Source organism: Leptodactylus fuscus, chromosome 4 (assembly GCF_031893055.1).
Source record: "Leptodactylus fuscus isolate aLepFus1 chromosome 4, aLepFus1.hap2, whole genome shotgun sequence".
Classification (NCBI taxonomy): Eukaryota; Metazoa; Chordata; class Amphibia; order Anura; family Leptodactylidae; genus Leptodactylus; species Leptodactylus fuscus.
The window spans coordinates 126,006,334-126,018,837 of record NC_134268.1 but is presented as its reverse complement, the minus strand read 5'-3'; the positions used below and the strand labels follow the sequence as shown (position 1 = coordinate 126,018,837).

The following is a 12,504-nucleotide window of genomic DNA, read 5'->3' as shown; positions in this document are numbered from 1 at the left end:
CATGAAGGGAATTGGAATGCCACATTTAAAGTGACAGGCAACCATCTATTGCAAGTCTGGTGCATTGATTCTGGAACAACCAGTCACATGACAAGTGATAGAAGTTTTTAATGGAACTTGATTTGAATAACAAATAGACTATTTATCTCACAGATGGGAGTAAAAAGTGTGCAGAAAGATATGGAGATGGAACCCTTGTATGCCCCAATGACGCAGAACACAATTTAGCAATATCAGTAAAAGATGTACTTTATGTTCCTGATCTAGAAGGAGGACTCTTATCTGTGAAGTGTCTGACAATCAAAGGACTCACTGTAAAACTGCTCCTGGAAAAAAGAACTGACCGACTCCCATTGATTTCAATGGGAGTCGTCTTTTTGATCAGGATTTTGAGGCGGATACGGCCTCAAAATCCTGACCAAAAAAGCCTGTGTGAACTTATCCTTACTCATAGCGTCCAAACAAGCGGCCTTCAGAGAACAGCAGGTGATTAATAAAATCTGGTGGAGCAGATAAAGCTGCTGGCAGAAAGCCCCCATATCCAAGAGCAGAGTGTCATTCCTGGAAACAGAGTACAAGCCTCCCCAGAGGATGATGTGGAAGCATTTCTCACTTTTCCATGAATGGAAAAATCTTCCAGCGGATACTGTTGTTCCATATTCAGTGGGAAGCCCCAGAAAGTTTACTTTGATCTAAGAGAGCAACATTCTATACAATACCACAAACTAAAGGCTAAAATCCTTGCTTGCTTAGATGTTATCCCAGCTGTCAGAGCCCAGCGGGTACATACCTGAGTAAATCTGTAAAGTCACCTATTTCACCTGGCTAAGCAGTGGCTGCAGTCAGAGTTGTATACTGCTGCTGCTCAGGTGGTGGAAACAGTCATCCTGGGTGGATTTGTTCAAGCTCTGCCATTTCAGATACATGTGTGGGTCAAGCAGAGGATGTGGATCATCTAGTTGCCCTGGTAGAACAATATCTGAATATGGAGGAATAGTAACTCATGTAGTCGGAGTTTGAAAGACCTTAATGCCATAATGTGATTGAAGGAAATGCTTGAGAAATGTTTAAATCATGTACTGTATATGTTATTGACACTATTCACTTGGGTGATCCTGACCTTGTACAAGGGGTGACTGAACAAGGATGAGACCTTACTCTTAGAGGTTTTTGCAGGGGATTTCGAGGACATTGACTTCCTTGACTTGCTAGTCACCAGTGATAAATTTAGGGCTGCTCAACTCAAGAACCCTATATTAATTCCTGTTTGTGGAAGTGTAAAATACCCCAAGAATCTGGCATGGAGAAAATATTCCTACATTTTGCGCTTACAAATGAACGGTTATACACAGTTGATAAAGTCGATGGGCAAGTTGTAGAGCAAATTGTAATTCCTAAATCACATCGCTGAAGGCTGATGGATCTTGTTCACTTGAATGTGCTAGGAGGACTCTTGGTTTATGATAAAACAAAAGATCACATATACCAAAGATTTTTTTGGCCAAGAATGCTGTGAATACTGTCCATTATGTAAATTATACAACCATGTATCAAACTTTATGCGCCATTTAGTGCCTCTGCCGATTACTGAAACTCCCTTGGAGAGGACTGCAATGTTGCAATGGACATCTTGGTAAGTCAGCTACAGGTCAGTAGCATATTCTGATTGTTGTTGATTATTCAACCCCTCTAAAGAAAATTTCAGCAAAAATCATTGCAAAAGAGCTGTTTCTTTTGTTTAGTAGAATAGGGTTGCCTAAAGAGATACAAATCAGGGGACATCCTTTATGTCCAAGGTTGCAAAAGAGTTGTGTAAACTGCTGAAAATAACGCATTTGCTTAAATCAATATACCATCCACAGACAGAGGGTTTAATGAAAAGTTTCAATCAAACCTTCAAAAGGATGTTGAAAAAAAGTGATGGCACAGGATGGGAAAAACTAAGATTACTTTATACTCTATCTGATGTTTTCTGTAAAACCGGGGTTTGTATACCGGGTTGAGCCTTGACTAGACCTCTCGATGCTCTAAAAGTAAATGAAGAATGGGCTTTTAACTGTGTTATCTCTTCTAACTTGGGTGGATTTCATTATTCACTTGTTATTGTTTATATATGTGTATAATGTTTGGACCATGGATCACCTTTTTCTGTCTGTTGGAAATTCTCTAGCCTTTATTTTGGGGTGTACTGTTTATTAGCTATGCTCTGAAATCGTATAGTTATGTAGTGCAGTGTTTGACGTCAGTAACTAAGTTTACTAGCCCTCCTCTATTGGTTCTTTTATAGAGCCCCTGATAAGCACCCGATTAGGGATGAAACGTGTCAAGTTGGAAAATCAATAGGGTTTGTCTATGGACAGTTGTTGGACTGCTCTTGCTAGGGTGGGAGTCTTGGATGTGAGGTTAGTCATCATTTAGGGATATATCTCCGTTTTCCCTACATGTAGGACCCTGTGATCCAGTCTGAAGATGTAACTTTCTGTCCCACCTAACCATTAATTACTAACTAATTTAAGATGGTTCTAATTTTATTTACTACATCACATTATATTTGTACTGATTTTGTTGACTCTTTCATGAGATAATATTAAAAGGTATTTAATAAAATTTATTTAACTATCTGTTAGGTCAGGAATATTTTTCATTTTAATACTTCACTGTTGGGATCCCAAGGGGTGACAATATTTATCATCTGTTTATGAGCTATTATTTATATAACTCTAGTGAAAAATAAAATGCTCAGTGCTGAATGTTTGTCAATGATTTGAAGAAATTTGAAAAAGTGCAGAAAATAACCATAAAATAAGTAATTTAGGGGGCCACACGGTGGCTCAGTGGTTAGCACTGCAGCCTTGCAGCGCTGGAGTCCTGGTGTTCAAATCCCGCCAAGGGCAAAAAACCATCTGCAAGAAGTTTGTATGTTCTCCCGTGTTGGCATGGATTTCGATCCCATATTTCAAAGACATACTGATAGGGAAAAAAAAATGTACATTGTGAGCTCTATGTGGGGCTCACAATCTACATTTAAAAAAAAAATAAAAAAAATAAGTAATTTAACCTGATTAAATTCTTTGTCCTTACAGCTACCAGTCCTGCAGTAATGGTGCCATGTACATTATTTATATATTTATTTATCTGACAGCTGCTACCAAAAAATAAAATGCTTGCCTACATTATAGTTCTTCATGAACTATACAGCTCTATATTATGCATACAATATCGCTCTCTGCATGAGCCAGGATACACTGCTTCTTTCAATAACTTATGGCTCTATTTTATTTTTCTGAGGCCACTGTAACTTGAGGGACAACTGTATAGAATGGCTTACATCTGATCAAGAGACCTCAAGCAGTAGTAACCTGTGCATTAAGTTTCTCTCAAATTAATCAACTGTAGTTTGTAATGGTAGATACATATAGATATACAGTATTGGAACATTTAATAATATAAGAATACCAACTTACTTGAGTAGCATTTGTTGACTCAGGTGAAAAATACTTGCTGTGTTTACTAGAAGGTACTGGTCTTCATTCACTAAAGAAAGTGAAGGTGAACTTGTATCTATAGGTCCTGAGAAGAAAGGTAGATGTGAAAACTCTAATACAGAGTAGAACAAAACATTAAATAAATGTTTTTCATAGACTATGTTTACAGTCTTCATCACACATACCTTTACTTTTTGATCCTGCATATCGATGAAAATTTGATGACTGCCTTATCAAACGACACTTGCAAGCAAGGAAACAAGACAACCAATGTGCAACTTCCTCTCCACAATCATATGTAAGAACTCTGTTGGCAATGGCAACATGTTTAATAACTATAACAATCCAAACAATTTTGAAACAGTCACTATATCCTAATACATAAAGCTTTTACTTCACTATTTGTAATAGTAAACATTGACGTTGGGACTTGACAGAGAGGATTCTCTATGCCAGTACATTGCACCGCTAAACTATTAACTTGACAACAGTGTAATGAAGCAGCAGAAAGAAGAATCCTCATTCACAATGATGATTCACAAAGAAGAAACCCCTCATTCACCATGATTTTTATTGTGTTTTAAAAAAAACACATATTAAAAAGATATCTATATATATCTGCTAGACTTGTTAGCAAGCAATTAGTAACGTGGCTCCTGACTCAGGCTGAGTTCACACTGGCCATCTCAGGTTAAAGGTCATTAAACTGTTTTAGAGGCGGGGTTATTAAAATTATATAAAAGGTTATTGAGTATCAGTATATTAGACACATAAATACACAGATAGAAAAATGTTACTTCGTGGGCTACCTTGAAGAAGATATCAATTGTGGTGCCATCTTTGATGGAGGGATTCTTTGTTGAGGTGGCCATCAGATGCACAAACAGGCCCTCCTCAATATCTAGAGTAGAGGTGGGCACACCTCGTGAATTTCGTTTGGTGAATATTTGTGAGGTTCACTCACCAGTTTTGGTTTGGAGAGTGGCACATGATGTCACTGAGGAGGCCAGAAGATGAAAGAAGATCATGATGCACCGTAGATCACCAGATAAAGTAAGGGAAGTGCAGTTTATTATTGCAGTAATTTTCTTAAATTTTTCTAGCCATTCAAAATATATGGCCCCTGAGAGGTTATATATAAATTAGCTTTTATTCTTTTCACGACCCTTTATTTTCTCTGATAAAAAGAAAATGTTACTGCCTACTTGGAGAATTATAGCTAATTTATGTATAGTCTTTCGGGAGCCATATCTTTTGAAGAGTTGGACAGATCTAGAAACAAAATGATCAATAAAATGCTGGATGTTATTTAACCCCTTCCCGCCGATGGCACTTTTTGACTTCCTGACCAAGCTCGATTTTTCAAAGCTGACATGTGTCACTTTATGTGGCAATAACTTTGGAACGCTTTAACTTACCAAAGTGATTTTGAGATTGTTTTTTCGTAACACATTGTACTTCATGTTAGTAGTAAATTTTGGTTGATATGTTTTGTGTTTAATTATGAAAAAATAGGAAATTCGGTGGAATTTTTGAAAAATATGCATTTTATAGTTTGAAATGATGTGCATTGCATACAGATAGACCGCCAAAATGATATCATAAATCTCATGTCCCAGATCTCTGCTTTATGTCGGCTTCAAACTTTAGTCACCATTTTATTTTTTACGGACATTATAAAGGTTTACAAGTGAAACAAATATATTCAAAATTTTCAATAAATTTCCCAAACCCATTTTTTAAGGGACTAATCCAGTTATGAAGGGGTTTTGAAAGACCCTTGTATGAAAACCCCCATAGATCACCCCATTTTCAAAACTGCACCCCTTAAATAAGCCAAAACAACATATACCTAGTATTTTAACCCTATAAGTGCTTAACAGGAATTAAGACAAAATGGAGGTGAAATTTACACATTTGATTTTATTTTACTAATATTTTTGTTTAGCCCTAGAATTTGCATATTCACAAGGGGTTAAAGGAGAAAACGCATCCCACAATTTGTTATGCAAGTTCTCCCGACTACCCTAGTACCCTACTTGTGGGTGTAAACTAATATATGGCCGCATAACGAGACACAGAAAGGAAGGCGCCCCAAGGAGCTTTTAGAGGGCAGATCTGGCTGTGATAAGTTTCAGGAACCATTTCACATTTGAAAACAGCACCCCTCAAAGAATTTATCAAGTGATGTAGTGAGCATTAGTAACCAAGAAATGAATATGTAAGCTGTGCGGAGTAAAGTGGGTGGGATGTAAAAGGAAACATCAATTCTGGCATTGCTTTTTTAGCATTTATTTTTTTTCCCGTGCAGCGTACAGCATAAGTAACATGTTACCTTTATTCTGTGGGTCGGTACGGTTACGGCGATACCTCATTTATATTACTTTTTAATGCGTTGCTATTTGTGCAGAATAAAATTCAATTCAGGGAAAAAAATCAATTATTTTTGCATCGCCATCTTCTGAAAGGCATAACATTTTTATTTTTCAGTAGACAGAGCTAGATGAGGGCTTATTTTTTGCACGATGACCTCTGCTTTTTATTGGTACCATTTTGGTTTTCATCTGACCATTTGATTACTTTTTATTGAACATTTTGTAAGGGAAAGGTGGTGAATAATCATTATTTTGTGCGGTTTTGCACGTTTTTTTTTAATGATGTTTGCCGTTCGGGTTAAATAATGTTTTAATTTTATTGTTCAGGTTATTACAGATGCGGTGATACCAAATATGTAATGTTTTTTTCTATTTTTCTTTATTTTACATAATAAAACATTTTATATGGGAAAATGGGATTTTTGGGGCTTGAGTTATTTCTAATTTATTTTAAACTTATTTAAACTTTTTTATCACTTTTTTTTTCTGTCCCCAAGGGGGATTGAAGCAGTGATCTGCTGATCTCTGCTTCACTAGATGTACGCTGCAATACACGTGTTACACATGTATTGCAGTGTAGAGGAAGTTGTCAGCCTGTGTAGACGCACAGGGCTGACAGCTTCCTTTTTGACAGGATCAACCAGGTGCGTGGAGGGGAAGGCATGGGGCAGACCCGGGGTCACTGATCAGACCCCGGGCTGCCCATTACCAACACTGGCACCCCCTGAAACCATCGCGGGGGGTGCCGATTGGCACCATAATATACTGAAACCCTTGAGATGCCGGCGGTCATGTTGACCGCCGGCATCTCAGGGGTTAACACCAGCGATCGGACCCGATTCTATTATGCAACAGCATTTCAGCAATTAGTACTAGTGATCACACGCTTTGAGAGCAGAAACTGAATTTACAATTTTACATAAGCTGACCATGACCTGTCTCCTCCCTCTTTGGTAAAATGCCCCCTTTAGGGTCCATTCACATGGAGGAAAATGGTGAGGAATTTGGTGTGGAATTTCAGGAGGCAGCCAGTGGAGTTGTGGAGGCAGCCTCAGATTCTGGTTCAAAAAATGGGTAGCCGCGACTGGATGCCTCTGCAGTGCACTGGCATCCAGTCGCTCACTCTACTCTGGATTAGGCTCAAATGAATGGGCGTAGTCAGGAGGAGGGAGTGTCTTCGTGTGGATTTCGCTTCAAAATCTTTACCAAAATAACCCATGTGAACTCAGCCTTAATTTAGAAACCTCTGAACTACAAATATATTAAAATATTTTCCCTAACAGTGAATATCATAGTGGGAAAAAACTAAAACAAAACTGAAACAAAACTTCCCAAACAAATTTGTATAAAAAGCAATCAGAACATCATACTTTCCCCAAAATGATATAAATAAAATGTCCCAGAAAAAAATACATATTACACAACCCTGCATACAGAAATATAAAAAAGTTATGGATGTCAAAATATGGAAACTGAAAGAATTTCTTTTTCCAAAGTTTTGGATTTTTGTTAAATATGGGTTAAACATAAAAAATGGCACAAATGCAGTTTTTTTTTCTAAATCCCCATCATTCAGATTTTTTTTTCATACCCCCAGTACATCATAAGGACTATTAAATGAAACCACTACTATGAAGTACAATCTATAACACCAAAAATTAAGCTCTCATACAGTTCTGTTAATGAAAAAATAAAAAGTTATGACTTTTAGAAGGCATAGAGTTTAAAAAAAAACTAAGAAAACTAAAGTATAAAAACAAAAAATGGCTGCGTCCAGAAAAAGTTACGTAAAAATATATTGACAGATTTTTTTTTTTTTTCAAACCTTATGGGTCCATTCACATGGAGGAAAATGGTGAGGAATTTGGTGTGGAATTTCAGCGCTGAAAAAAAAGCCTCCCATTGACTTCAGTGAGTTCCTTTTTCTGCTAGGCCACTATGGAGCATTACACTTGATGAAAGGGCCACCATGGTACATTTTACTGTTTGATTTTATCGTAGGGGGGATAGTAAAGGGGGCATTTTACCAAAGAGGGAGGAGACAGGTCATGGTCAGCTTATGTAAAATTGTAAATTCAGTTTTAACACACTATTCAAAAAAAAATAAAGTGGTTATTTTAAGAGTACAATGATTCAATGTTAAATTAAAACTATACTATTATTATATACTGTTACAAAAATTACCTACTCCAATGGTTCTCTTACCTATCTCCACAAACTTTGCTTTGACATATTTGAGCTTGTGAATTACTTTCATCATTCAGTGGTATTTCAATTGGGGACATACCTAAAAGGACAAAAATTATCCATTTACTGATGTGTGAAGCAGACAAAAGAAAGCAATATGTAGTGTTTTCTTTTAAAACTAAGCAAGAATAGTTATTAGAGGGCGGTTAAAAAATTAGGGTCTGTTAAAAAAATGCCTATCATTATGGTGTGTCCATTTTTTTTTAACTGATCCATTTAATAGAAAACAAACACATTAACATCAGTTAGTGTCCATTAATGCCAATTTTTATACTACAGTAATAACAGACAGTATAATGGACCACTGTCCGTCAAGGTTCGTTAGCCATAGACATTAAAGGGGTATTCCCACGTCGCATACTCCCCAGTCTTTACTGCTGTAAAATCTTCTTTCTTCCTGGTTTCTTGCTTCATTTGGTGGGTGGGGTTTCACATGCAACCTGCCATTTAGCTCCGCCCCAAAATTCGTGTGTAGCTCCCCCCACCCATATTGGACTATGAAGTAAAGGCAGCAGCAACTCCATTCTGTGTTACATACAGAGACTGCCGGTCTCTGCCATAATGAACACAATTGAATTAGCTAGCCTGATAACTGGGAGAACAGAAGAAATAAAAGCAGCTCCTCTCCCCTATCTGAAAGCAGGAAGCTAGGTCAGATGGTGTAGACACAGGAATAGCTAGAAACACAGGCTCGCTCCCGTGCACTTAGCCCCTCCTCCCTCCCCCCTGAGAGCAGCGGATACATTACTTATGACCAGAGAAGTCAAGGGATGTGTCAAAAAAAAAAAAAAAAGAATAAAGTAAGATAGTGGACAAACAAAGCAGATTTACTGAAGCAATGTATTTAGGAAAAGTCTTACATTCACATTAACAAGCAGTATAGATAGGATCCTTGTGATGGGACACCCCCTTTAATATCAAAAAATAATGGACACTTAACATCCTTCATAAGTCTGTTATTTTGAATGGACCCAAAAGTTCTGCACCCTGAATTATTATGTCCGCCAAAATAATGGATCTGTGATGGATTTGGTAAAAACGTACACTAATAGACAACATATCAAATCACATTGAAATCAGTGTCTGTTGTCAGCATTTGAAATTACCGTATATACTCGATTATAAGCCGACCTGAACATAAGCCGAGGCCCCTAATTTTACCACAAAAAACTGGGAAAACTTATTGACTCGAGTATAAGCCTGGGGGGGGAGGGGGGGAATGCAGCAGCTACTGGAAAATTTCAAAAATTAAAATGGTCGGAGTTTTTGGGTGCAGTAGGTGCTGGGAAAGGGGATGGGGTGTTTTGGTTGTATGTCTGCCCCTTCCCTGAGCTTGAGGACTGTTTTTTCTTCCCCCACTTGGAATTCAGTCTGACTGAATATAGGGTATCTGCAGTGCTCCTATTAACCCCTTCCCGACGGAATAGGAGCACTGCAGATACCCTATATTCAGTAGACCGGCACTTTTAGACACATAGATATCTCATGTGTATGTGTTTCACATTAATTTTCTACTTTTGTATGTATTCTAGGGAAAGGAGTGACTTAGAACTTTTTTTTTTTTTTTTAATCTTCCTTTTTTTTTGCACTATTTTATGGAAGATTCTATGGGAAGAATATGCAAATCTGTCTTCCATGATGTAATTAGGAAGTCAGGTGCCTCAGTGTTGCAAACCAATAGAGGAATGTGCAAGCCTGTCTTTCCTGATGTAATTAGGAAGACAGAATCTCAGTGATATGGCCCAATAAAGGCTGCTCCCTTTAACATCATGCTCGACCTTCCAAGAGGCCTTTGTTTTGCAATGATGCTGGGATTATTACCAGGTATAGTCTCTCAACCGAGGACGGCCGTTTCGATGTTATTGCATCTCGTCAGCCCGGTGGAGAGAAGACTAACCTGGTAGAGGTGAGAGGCTTAGACAGGGTTAGGGGGATATCGTCACTCCTTGGGGAGAGACCACCATATACATCAGACATATTTGCATATTCTTCCCATGGTCCCTTGCAAAGTGGAGTGCTAAAGGCTTAATAAGTCTCCACACACCTATATGAAAATTTGGAAATATAATAAGTAGAAATTGGTATAAATAAACAAATGATAATATTTTTCCCAGTAGGTGGCACCAAATATTAGGATGAATGAAACCAAAAGCAGAACAGTTTGCTGCTGCTGCTGATGAAAGCTCTCTGATACATCACAGGGCACCCGGTAATTATCACAGCAATACGTCTCCTGTGAACTCAGTGTTTACTTGGTATGTTTTAAAGGAAAACTACAATCAAACTCCAAAGGATTTTATTTGTATTTTTTAAAGAAAGCATAAAATGTGTTACATGCTTTTTTTTCTCAAGAGACTCAGGAGAATGTAGAAAATATGCTTTGTAAACTTAATTAACAACTAAATGCTTACAAGTGTTTACCCATGACATATTTAATTCATACACTTATCAGTTTGATCTATGAAATTACGAACATATTCCTTCCATCTGATTAGGCCTCTTATGATATGGTCAATAAACTATAAATAATAATTACCGTATATAATCGAGTATAAGCCGAGTTTTTCAGCACAGTTTCTGTGCTGAAAAAGTGCTTCTCGGCTTATTTTCGGGTCCTTACGGTAATTTTCTGGTAGCAGGCCAGGATAGCAGACCCCCCCACACCGCTCCATCACACACCGGATGACGTGGCCACGTAAGCTCAGGCCCGCACCCTGCGTGTGTCTGCTTCCTGGCGTGCTAGCAGAAGTACCGCAAGTACTTCTACAGTTTTTAATGTACAGCATCGCCACGCTCCTGCCAGGAACGTGGCGATGCTGTGGGCCCTGGCACCCGCCCCGGTGTCTGGATACCGGGTCCGGATGCCAGGTCTGTAAATGTAAATTTATTTATTTTTTTTACCGGACACAAAGTCCTGCATGTCCGACTAAAAAAAAAACAAAACGGTTTCGCTGCGGAGAGCAGAAGATGCTTACCGGTGGACACTTTTCAAACCCATGAATGTTTCTCGGGCAGGAAACGGAAACCTGCATAACGGAGATTGGGCGCTGGTGTGAACCTGCCCTCAAAGTAGAAAATGACTGTGAAACACATACACATTAGGTATCCCTGTGTCTGAAAGTGCCCGGTCTACTGAATATAGGGTACCTGCAGTGCTTCTATTCCGTCGGGAAGGGGTTAATAGGAGCATTGCAGATATCCTATATTCAGCCAGGCTGAATTACAAGTGGGGGTAAAAAACCCAGTCCTTAAGCTCAGGGAAGGGGCAGACAGACAACCAAAACACCCCCTCCCCTATCTCAGCACTTACTGCACCCAAGAACTCGGCCATTTTAATTTTTGAAATTTTCCAGTAGCTGCTGCATTTCCCCCCTAGGCTTATACTCGAGTCAATAAGTTTTCCCAGTTTTTTGTGGTAAAATTAGGGGGGTCGGCTTATACTCGAGTATATGCGGTAGTAGAATTGTGTTTGACACTGTCAGGGCTCATAGAACTGCAGTCAATTTTTAACTAAATAAGGCAAACACAAGTAAAGCAATGTCCAAGTCACAGTAATATCATACCTCCCAACGTTCAAAGGACAAAAAGAGAGACAAAATGCCATACTGTCCTGTAGTATCCAGAATAGCTCTGCCCACACAAGAGTCTGATCACATGGTCATGATATCATCAAAGCTCCTTTAGCCCACTAGGATTTAGTATCTGACATTTATCCTTTACTCTACCCTAACACAATTTGTTAACAGCTAATCACTAAGGGCATAGTGGAACAAACCATTAGCTATCAGGGATGGCAGTGTAAAATCAAGATTGTCCTGCTGGATCCAGGACGGTTGGGAGCTATGGTAATATGTATATCTATGGGAAAGCAAATTGTAGGCCATGGAAATAAACAGCTTGTTTAACCACACTCTGTACGTACTGCAGCCCTGATGGAGCAGTAGTGGTGGGTGACATGCCACCAGCTAGACCGAGGACACTCAACCACTCTCCCCAGCTCTGATCCTAGACTGGACACCGATGAAGGAGTCCTGCAGAACTACCTGATTGTGGTAGTAGTAGTTCCCCTGGGGCACTTTGAGTTGGAGAGAGGACTTCTCTACTCTGAGCTGGTGTGATGGCATTTGGAAGGACCCTGATGGTAAGGCAGAAACGACTCAGGAAGGCAGTTGTGCAGTTAAAACAGGGTGGAACTTTATTCAGCAACTGAAAAGCAAAAGACTACTATCTTTCAAATGGAAATGGTTTTGGGAGGATGCCCAGTGATGTTAAGGCTCTAGTGCTATACTCCACTCCAACTCCACTCATCAGCCTCTTCTAGCAGCAGACATTGGGGGCTGTTCTCATGAGTAGTCTTGACAGGGGTCTGGTTACCTTGTAGAAGGTGTTGGGAGAAC

General features: G+C 38.9%; 1 protein-coding gene across 1 annotated transcript in view; it reads right to left on the bottom strand.

Annotated features, from left to right (window-relative positions):
• MOCOS (molybdenum cofactor sulfurase) overlaps positions 1-12,504 on the bottom strand; it is a 177,568-nt gene that overhangs the window by 36,199 nt on the left and 128,865 nt on the right. Inside the window, exons 10-12 of the mRNA XM_075271000.1 lie at positions 8,066-8,147; positions 3,671-3,792; positions 3,465-3,570 (exon numbers count right to left, since the gene is read on the bottom strand). Of these exons, the coding sequence (XP_075127101.1) occupies positions 3,465-3,570; positions 3,671-3,792; positions 8,066-8,147 (310 nt within the window). The remainder of the gene's footprint in view (positions 1-3,464; positions 3,571-3,670; positions 3,793-8,065; positions 8,148-12,504) is intronic.